Source organism: Tachypleus tridentatus, chromosome 6, assembly GCF_004210375.1.
Source record: "Tachypleus tridentatus isolate NWPU-2018 chromosome 6, ASM421037v1, whole genome shotgun sequence".
Taxonomy (NCBI): domain Eukaryota; kingdom Metazoa; phylum Arthropoda; class Merostomata; order Xiphosura; family Limulidae; genus Tachypleus; species Tachypleus tridentatus.
In genome coordinates, this window is record NC_134830.1 from 165,308,987 (window position 1) to 165,319,799 (window position 10,813).

Sequence of the window (10,813 nt, forward strand, 5' to 3'; positions counted from 1 at the left end):
ATTAGATTTCAAATCGGTAAAGATTTGACAGTACTATTTGTACTTGTAACACGACAATAAATAAACAAACATAAACCTCAGAGCCATTCTACAAGCTGCCATGTTACGGCTAAAAAATAAGTTTAAAGTTGATTTCACTTTCTGTTATTTATTATAATACTTAGAACAGTTTATTTATTAATTGAATATTATTTATTTAAAGTTACTAATGTGTTGTTTTTACATTTATGTGAACAATTTCACATTATTTGATTAGTGTGTGTTTTCTGAGAAAAAACCCAAGCAGGCTATCTGCTGAGCCCATCGAGGGGAATCAAACCCCTGATTTTAGCGTTGTAAATCCGGAGACATACCGCTGTATGAGCGGAGGGCGATTTGATTAGTATACAGCTTTGGAAACTGACCAAGATTTAACAAGCTGATCGAAATGCTGTAATATGTTATAATGATTGAAAGTGTCGTTGCTAGATTGGTGTGTAGAGTTTAGTTATTGAACTGTAATTACTATGATTTGTTTTTCGTACTAATTGATAACATCACATGATTGTCGTTAATTTGTTGTGTCGAATTTACTTCATTAATTTTTAATTATTTTTAAGGTTTTATCTGTACAGATAGCTTACTCTTCACCAGAAGTTACTAATGATACTTCTATCTTTTACGAAACTATACTTTCAGTCGTAAATAGTTTACTAATCTTATTATCAACCACAGAACTAGATGTTTTATGTTTAATATATAATAAAAATTACAATGTAAAAAAAATGATATTTGGTGAGAAAGATTTAAACAAGGTCATAAGAATGTATGGAAGACAAAATGGAATGATGTTTAGTCAAGCTGCCCTTTTTATTAGAGTAAGGTAAACTTTTCAAAATTTATTACAATATGATTCGCACAAGAAAATACACATAATTAAAACATATAATATATTAACAGTTCACAGTTTACGAACATGCTTCGTCCGATCTTTTGATCTCTCATGTTTTTCTTGAAGCGATAGAACTCATGGTTATTGTTCGAAAACTGGAAAAAACAATTAAAACATTCTATAAGAAAGTATGGAAGCGACGACAACGACACCCTGTGTAGGAAAGCTGAACTGGATGGGAGGAGCATCATTGCAGCCATCTGCTTTACAGTTGCAGTATTGGATGAGCACGTGGTACGTTCCTGCTCGTTTCATACATTCTGATTCACGTTTTTCGTCTGTCAGCCATCCACAACTACGTATGTATCGATACTCATTGTTCACTAGTAAAAAAACGTAAATAATAAAACACCAGAAAGAAATAAGTTGGTATGTGTGTGTGTGACAAGATATATTTTTGTATTATTAAAACTATTTTATAATACTTTAAATTACTATAAATTAAGTTTCATGTTTTAAGTAGGCAGAATTCAGTACACGTTTTGTTATACATATATTTTCCGTATGTATAATTGCGTATTTTTAAATATCAAAACTAAACACTGTATAATGGATTATTAAAAAATAAATACTAAATCACTAAAAGTACTGTACGATATTCGGATAATGAATACATAGAAACAAAGCTGTTTCAGTGTTGTGCTTTTTAATATAAATTTACGAATTTCAAAGACCTGAAGTTGCGTCTACCATCACGCATTTATCAGGCTATGTGTCTATTAATATTATGTCTTTTGAAATGGTTATGTATTTGAAATTTTTAAATCCAAAATATTAAAAGCCCATCAACAAAGTAGGCACTAATAAAAACTTGAAGACTGTAATGGATTTACTATAATGTACTTACTTGTATTGTTAAAATTCATATTGCGAAATTCCCGGCTATTCACTAAAGTCGTAAAATATTTTCGAGTGTAAGAATCAACGATGTACTACGTGTGTATGTAAGTACAAGTGAACGTCAGTATTGTTGAGGCAACTGAATTTTTTAGAATTTCTCTTACCAAGAAAGAATACACATTTTTGGCTTGCGACAGTTGATATAGCATAAACCACGGAAGCTATAACTGTGATTAATGCTTATTAATCGAGAAACTAGAGATATTTGACGAAGAACATTTATAGATTTCGAACATTATAAACCGTTTAACTTCAGTAGGTTAACATTGGATGTTAGTATTTTTACGAAGACGTTATATAACTTCAGTGTTGAAAAACTTTTAAATGATCAGCGAAGAGCTAGCTAGCTTGTCGTTAAGTGAACTGTACTGATATCAACTCAAAATTAACTCATTTGTCGTGAACCCTCGGTAAGATATTGAGGAAGTTACAAATCGGAAGACTCAGTATTGCCTGTAAATTTGTGAAACCTTTATATATAAATCATTATTTGTAACAGTTATTTGTAATAACCGTTATTAGAAACTGTATTGCTCTTTGTATATTAAAATATATTTGGATTAAGAAAGAAAACTACATGTGTAAGCATGTATGATAAGGTCAATACATATCCACATTTAATTAATTAATAAATCCACATTACAGTTTAACTTAGTTTCAAGCGATTTTAAATCATTATACTTAATATAATAAATTGGAGGCTCGGCTGTGATAAATCACAATAAGTTACAAAATAACAACGTGAACACTAGATATTGAAGTCACAACCAGGAACGTCACCAGGGCGGGGCGAGAGGGAACATTGGTTCCTTCTTATTTCTTAGATTTTATCTTTTCAAATTTAGTTCCATTATAAAAAATGCACTAAATTGATAGTTTTCTGTAAAGATGATAAAAATGTATTTATTAATATTTGATAATGGAATTGATTTAGTTTTAGTAAATAATTATCATTAAATTAGCTTCATTTCCTTAAAGCATGTTTACTTAATGTGTAGATAGTTTATAACCTTTCAAAGAAGGAAAGTGAAAAGATTTTCAGAAGTTGTTACGTTATGCCCCCCTTTAACCCTAATCCCTGCTGACAATCGAACTGATTAACTATTCAAAATTAATTTCTATTCAGTATATTTGTTCGGTAAATAAACACACGAATGTATAAGAAGGTGATACATACTTTCTATCCACAGATGTTTATTAAAAGCAGGGAACGTCATTTCATAAAGACTTGGGGTGGCAGGGAAGAATTTACTTCATGTTATTTCCCACACCAATTCATTTGGGAGCCAAACACTGTGCATTTGGGTCCCTTTCGAGTTTGAGGGGAACAATCTTCCTTAAATGACGCCTACGGTTAAAATAAACTAAAACAAAATGTCATGAAGTTAATTTTTGTTCCTCACGAAGTGCAATATTTATCAACTTTTAGTAGTATATGTTGTAAAAGACTTTAATCAATGTGTTTTGGAAGCTGGAAATGTGCAAAAGAGTCTAGCTTTAAGACAGACCTTTCTGAATGACCTTTCTACACAGTGTTGCTGGAGTGTTGGGATAATGTGGCAACGATCTTTGGCTGCAATCTACTAGTGCCATCGTGAAGTTGTTGAATGGATCATTACAGTTCGGGTCGTATATGGAGTTGCACTCCCAACACATTATGGCAGTTCCTGGATAAAAGGCACAAATCATTAAAATTATCCTTGGAATTTAACATATATAATCGTCAACAAGTATATCCTCTGAGTTTAACATATATGCATATAATCGTCAACAAGTATATCCTCTGAGTTTAACATATATATATATAATCGTCAACAAGTATATCCTCTGAATTTTAAATATATATATAATTGGCAACAAGTAAATCCTCCGAGTTTAACATAAATGTAATTGTCAACAAGTTTATCCTCTGAATTTAACACATATAATTATTAAAAAGTTTATTTCCCTTATTTAAAAAATCACCAACGGAAAACAATTCTCACATTAGCACAAACAACTCATATTGTGACCTAGTCTTAAGTTAAGCAACAATCAAACGTTGAATGAGCAGAATCAGCGACTCCAGATTTTCAAGTTTCTCACTTTGTCCACCTGAAAAAGTTTCTTACATTTTATTTCATCATTTTTCCAACGCCCACGACCAATAATTGTCAACAAATTTATCCTCTGAAGAAGACTAAATGCTTGAATTCACTACAAAAAATTGTCTCTCAGTTTCTAAATACGTTCCTTTAGAAATGAAGAGTTTGCTAAGTTATATTTAAAAATACATAAATTAGAAAGCGCTCTACGCAGGGATCAGCGAATTTTATCATATCTGAAAAATGCTTACGTCTGACTAGTTTGACGTTAAGCACAAAGCTACACAATGTCTTATCTGAAACCTGGTTTTGATCAGTGTTAAGTCTGCAGCCATACCGTTGTGCCGCTGGGGAGCTCGTGTTACTTGTCCTGCTACCATAGGTATAGATGTCTGAGTTAATGAAGTTGCCTATAGCGCACCAAGCTTCGTATTGCCCTAAATCGTTTGTTAAAGTGGACTACAACAAACCTTTTTACTTTTTTGTTTCTCTCTAAAACTGGTTGCTTCCACTTTTGCTACCAACAGAGTATTCATCCCAATCTTTAGTCTGTCTCGGTGATGCTTTTTTTTCTATGGTCCCTGAAGCAAATTTCTAGAGGGCTTATCTTTGAGTGTAAGCCAACCTTCATTCCTCACATCAAGGAACTACGTGTCAATTCTACAAAGGCACTGAACACACTCCTCGTCCTCTCTTCCACATCTTGGAGAGCAGATTGATGTTCCATCTCAAGATATTTCGTGCCCTCATTCGATCCATACTGGACTATGAGTGTCTGATATGTGGTTCTGGTAGGTCCTCTGTCTTGAAGATGTTGGACCCCATTCATCCTTTGAAGCTTCGGCTCTGGACGGAGGCTTTCTGCATTTCTCCAGCCCACAGTTTATACACCGTACCCCAAGAACTTCCTCATCACCTGCTTTGCTTGCAACTTTATTTACAGTATGCTTTAAAACAGTGATTCGTAGCACTGCATCCCACATGGGGCTGTCTTCCTTCCTCAGTGGGCTATATTCTTTTGAAATAGTTGGTCTGCCTTTCTTTCTTTTGGCCTTTTTGGTTCTGTCCTTGGATGACGTTGCTGTTTCCAGTGGTCAGCCCGTCCTCCCATGGTTTATTACCATTCTCACTTGTGACTTTTCTTCAAGTCATCTGAGGAAAGCCAATACTCCCAATTGGAAGTATAGCCTTATGTTTTTTTAATATTTTTAAAATCATTTTTATCTTCCTCTTTATCGGGATGGTTCGAAATTAAAAGACTCTGTGGGCTGTGCCATGGTTTGTTGTGGTTCTGTGACTGCTCACATGATCACCTCGACAGTTTCTGTGTTCACTGCCGAATTGTATGTCATTTCTTATTTCCTGGATCACATAGAAGCTACACAGTACACTAGTTGTACTTTTTATACCGACACACTTGGTTCTCTACTGGTCCTGAAATCGCTTCATGTTAGTCCTCGCCCTGTTATTGTCGATATTCAAAACCGACTGGTCCATTTCTCTTTATCTTCCAGTTCTGTCCAGTTTCTCTGGATACTGGGCAACGTCAGTATTCGCGGGAAAGAGTTCACTGACACCAATGATAAGTCCATCTGTTCTGGTACTATCACTGCTGTGCCTCTCCCATATATGAACTACGGTCCTATGTTCAAGGCTCGGCTCCACGACAATTGGCAGTTGACTTGGAGTGAACAACAGGATAAAAAACTTTTCCAGATCAAACCTTCTGTTGCTCTTTGGCTGACTTGTTTCTATGAGGATCAGAAGGAGGAAGTTGTCCTGACATTTGGCCACAGCTTTTAACTCTTCGTTTTCTTTTATCTGGGACTGATGCACCCATGTGTGGCCTTTGTTATGTTTAAGTCCAAATAGCCAACGTTTTACTGTCGTGCCGTCGTTCAGAGTCGTTACGACAGTAAAACGTGAGTTATTTTAGACATGTTTTTTCAATGGGCTTACCCCTGACACTAGACAGTGTCATTGGCGATGGTAACACTGTACACAAATATGTGGTTTTAACTTTTGAAGGACCATTGGCCTTTTTAATTCTATTTAAGTTTTTTTACCTGCTTTTTAAAGTTTTATAATTTTTTTTGATTCATTTTTACATTTCATAACAAACTTGCTTTTACGTTGTTGTTTTTTTGCGCCAGTGAACGCTAAACAAGTAATTCATATTTTCTCGAGGGTATGAATTTGTGTTTCGATGGTAAATGAAGCCAATTCAACCAATTCAATGCGTGCAGAGAGCTGAAGTAGTGGAATATTATAATTTTTTTTTTCTCAGGTGTGTTCCGCTACTATATTAAGAGTAAAAACACAAAACTGATGTTCTCTTTCAAGTATTTGACTTTTAGCTAGTGGAATGTTATTGCACCAAAACATTCCATTCCGAGGAAGCTCTCACGGTGTCAACAGAAGACCTAGTTGCAGTACTATTGTGTGAAAATTTATTTTAAAAACTTAAATGAGAAAGGATACACTTGTGGTGAACCTGCCGAATACAGGAATACCACTGACACCTAGTTAAGCTGTTGCTTAATTTAGCCATACCGCAACAGAAATAAGCCAGTACGAGTCACATGGGTGTAGCAGTGCACATTTTGTCACACGGAGCCTGGGCTTTATCAATTTCAGGTGTGTTATTTTCAAGCACTAAAAGAAACAGGTTGAACCCAACATGTTAATATTACATTTACAAGACAGAAGATTAAGGACCAATGGCATGTCACTATCTTATGAACTGCTTAAACTTACTTCACCTTTGCTGGAGGCTTCATCGGGCAACAAAACACCAAATATAGACCTGGTGCTCCAAATGGAGAGTAATACTTAATCTGTTACGGCATTCTTTAGGAAACACCTTCAGCACCAACTATACCAAATACAGATCTGATGCTTAATTGGATAAACTAAAACAAAGAACAAATACAACTAATAGTCTCCACAAGAGAATCCAAACAAATCAACCTACTTAAAGTTAAGCTCCACGCTGGAATAATTTAAATCTCGAGAAAATAACTAAGCACTTAGGTATTATACTTGATACTAAACTCACATGTAACAAATACATTACTAGTAAATAACTAAGCACTTAGATATTACACTTGTTACTAAACTCAAATGTTTTTGTTTTGTTTGCTTGGAAATTTCGCACAAAGCTACTCGAGGGCTATCTGTGCTAGTCGTCCCTAATTTAGCAGTGTAAGACTAGAGGGAAGGCAGCTAGTCATCACCACCCACCGCCAACTCTTGGGCTACTCTTTTACCAACGAATAGTGGGATTGACCGTCACATTATACACCCCCACGGCTGGGAGGGCGAGCATGTTTTAGCGCGACGTGGGCGCGAACCCACGACCCTCGTAAACTCACATGTAACAAATACATTACCAGTAAATAACTAAGTACTTAGGTATTACACTTGATACTAAACTCACATGTAACAAATATATTACTAGTAAACAACTAAGCACTAAGGTATTACACTTGTTACTAAACTGACATGTAACAAATACATTACTAGTAAATAACTAAGTACTTAGGTATTACACTTGATACTAAACTCACATGTAGCAAATACATTACTAGTAAAGCCGTTCCCTTTATTAACAAATTTAAAGCCACAAGAACGTTACGCACACTCACTACCTGTGAAAATCAATCTACTTAGCTATAAAACCCTTGAACAACCCACCTTAAAATATGAATATGTAACTCTTTTAACTACGTCTGAACTTAGAAACATCAACATTCAGATAGTTCAAAGCCATACATTCATAGTTACAAAAACAAAAATTACTCAGATACATCCATGTGGACGAACTCCATAAATATAGAAAAATGCATTACACTAACGACATATTTTACAAGCAAGTCAAAATATACCTTACGATTGTTTGAATTTCGCGTAAAGCTACACGAGGGCTATCTGCGCTAGCCGTCCCTAATTTAGCAGTGTAAGACTAGAGGGAAGGCAGCTGGTTATGATCACCCACAGACAACTCTTTTAACAACGAATGGTAGGATTGACCTTACATTATAACGCCCTACTGGCGAAAGGGCGAGCATGCTTGGTGTGACAGAGATTCAAACCTGCAACCCTCGGATTACGAGTACAGTGCCTTAACCATCTGGCCATGCCAGGCCTGACCTATAGGAATGTTCTTCAACACTAATGTATTTTCCTTAGTATTGACAAGAGACAAATAAAATAAAAAAGGTGAAAGATCTTGTTATGTGAATTTAAGTACAAAGCTGCACAATGGGCTATTTGTGCTCTGCCTGCCAATGAGTATCGAAACTCAGTTTCTAGTGTTGTAAGTCTACAGATGTACCTCTGTGCCGGCGTGGCGCTTTTGTCGGTTTTCAGAATAAAAATATTGTTTTGTTTGTTTGTTTGTTTTTTTTTATTTCGCACAAAGCTACTCGAGGGCTATCTGTGCTAGCCGTCCCTAATTTAGCAGTGTAAGACTAGAGGGAAGGCAGCTAATCATCATCACCCACCACCAACTCTTGGACTACTCTTTTACCAACGAATAGTGGGATTGACCGTCACATTATAACGCACCCACGGCTGAAAGGGCGAGCATGTTTGGCGCAAAAATATTGATATACTGGACTATCCGGACTTCTTGTCTAGTTCTTTTCCATCCAATACCAGGCTAAGTAATAAAAGGTAATATAAAGAAAAGAAACAGTTTATCCCACTCGGCTCATGTTTTGGGTTTCTCAACTATAGTTTGTCTCTTTGTTGATAATTTGGATGTTGTGATTCAATTTTTACAGTCTTGTATTTCAGTGTTTCTTGCATGGAAAATAGAAGGGACACGTCTTCTAACACTATCTTATCAAATTAAAAACCTTCCTGCGTGAAACTATTTAAAAACACCCCCTTCCCCCTTCGGCGTCATCTCTTCTGCACCCCTGACAAAGAGAATGGTTGAGACCTGGTATTGATTTGGTAGCTGAGCTGATATCTCGCGCTCACGTTCTACGCGTGTTCACTTATAAATTGCTGATGTGTTCGTTTAATGTTAGATTATTAACATTTAATAAAAATCATTTATATTTCTGGCTTTTCTTAAATAACTCGTCAGTTTAAAAGTCGTGTAGAGGACAATATAATACTACCAGTCTCTCATTTTCGTAATGGTTAATAACTAAATCTATTTAAACACCCTGTCAACTTAGAAAACATCCATGTTATGGCAAAATTAGAAATCTTGACAAAAAGATGACAAAATAATGGGTTTATAACTTGTTCTTACTGAATATAAAATATTATATCATTCCTTATATCGAGACTAAAATTCATCTTAGGCTTAAGAACTTCAAATCGAAATTTCGTTACCTAGATGAAATTGCACTCATTACAATTTAGAACTTGTAGAACATGTGATGATTTTACTTAACAGATAAATATTTAGAAGCCAAACACACACATGTATATAAGCGACAACTTCATTTCTAGCACTTAATAAATGATTAAATAAAATTTTCAATTTGATTTCTTCGCCTATTTCAGCGAAAGCGATTAAACAGCTTCACAACTGTGGCGCTGTTTCGTCGTTTTAGAGTTTCTCCAATAGATGAGCGTTTCTGCTGGATCCAGTTTTTACGCAGCTGTGTTGATTGTTCCGTACTTACGGCATTTTGTGATAACCATGTTTGGTAAATTTAGCTATTTTACTTTGTACACATGCGCATTCAATTTCCACGTGAGAGAAGAAATATTATTTAAATACTAAACTATGTACGAGTTTGTCAAACATGAAAAGAACCAGTTGGTAATAAGTTTAAAAAAAAAATTAAAAATCGAAAAAAAAAAGAATTTAGTTTAGAATAACCGACTCGAAAACAAACATTTCGTGAAGACAGACAGACACGTAACAGAAAAATAAAATAATAGAATATTATAGAAGATGTTTGAAAAGCTTAAATATATTGCAGAAATGAAAGTGTGATATACTATAAACCTTTCAGTACTTCATTCAAATAGAAACAAAACTGAAACTAACCAGTTTCGGATGCTGATGTGAACAACAGCCACGCGCCAAGTTAATGTCTGAATTATAGTGAATATTATGAAAATAATATTAGATGATAGATTACGCGTTGGTAAAACGGGGCATAAAACCATTATCTGGTTATAGATGAAGATTTAAATAAAAAGGACTTAGGAAATTTTGTCTTGTCCACTGGATATATATACAGTAATATTACAATGCAAAATCAGTATTTATAACGTAAGCTCTGTCTTACCTCCATGGACTACCATGAACAGAACTGCGGCAACACAACACGTGTGTTTTATAACACTGATTTTCCCTTTATGCATGGTTTATTCGGTTTAATGAACGTAGCAGTGAAGACAGATGAATCCACTGTTTGGGAATAAAAATCGCCCTCTCTGGGAAAGCTTCTTTCCTACAAAGTTGTAAGATTCTGATAGATTTCCACAACGTTGCTGAAGATCACTGGATGGATGGTCGGTGTATTGAACAACCTGCAGTAAGCGGCATCTAAGATCGTTACAGCGCATGAGCAATGACTGTGTTCTAACCTAAAGCAAGTGTCGAACTTGTAATTTGTAATACCCGGATCGGTATTGATTGCTTTTGTTATAAATCCGTTCGTGGGCTTGGAGATATGGTAACAGCGAAGTGATAAGAGGTGTACTGCCATCTTAATACATTATGAAATGTCATGGGAAGTAGGACTCTTGCGGCCCATGTAACTTTACTATGCGATTTAATGTGCACAAGTGTTACGTGTACTAACTGAAATCAGTACACATTAATTTACCATTTAAAATTGTCTACGTATAGAGATTACAAGTACATATCGATAATGCTTCAAAAAAGTGAACATATAAAGCAAATTTTAGAATCATATAT

At 35.1% G+C, this 10,813-nt stretch overlaps 1 protein-coding gene across 1 annotated transcript; it reads right to left on the reverse strand.

Annotated features, from left to right (window-relative positions):
* Window positions 1-825: 825 nt before the first annotated feature.
* Window positions 826-10,494, reverse strand: LOC143254366 (UPAR/Ly6 domain-containing protein crok-like). The gene is made up of 3 exons (XM_076509435.1): window positions 10,179-10,494; window positions 3,340-3,498; window positions 826-1,254 (listed from the first exon to the last, which is right to left on the reverse strand). The coding sequence occupies exons 1-3, from the start codon at window positions 10,252-10,254 to the stop codon at window positions 1,040-1,042; spliced, it is 450 nt and encodes a 149-aa protein (XP_076365550.1). The 5' UTR covers window positions 10,255-10,494; the 3' UTR covers window positions 826-1,039.
* Window positions 10,495-10,813: the final 319 nt, after the last annotated feature.

What these genes read in the sequence shown, in the direction of transcription:
- LOC143254366 (XM_076509435.1), bottom strand. Translation starts at nt 10,254, where the DNA reads ATGCATAAAGGGAAAATCAGTGTTATAAAACACACGTGTTGTGTTGCC. An exon ending in GTTCATGGTAGTCCATGGAG is followed by an intron (nt 3,499 to 10,178) that starts GTAAGACAGAGC and finishes CCTTTTATCCAG; the next exon opens with GAACTGCCATAATGTGTTGG. An exon ending in TAGAAAGGTCATTCAGAAAG is followed by an intron (nt 1,255 to 3,339) that starts GTCTGTCTTAAA and finishes TTTTTTTACTAG; the next exon opens with TGAACAATGAGTATCGATAC.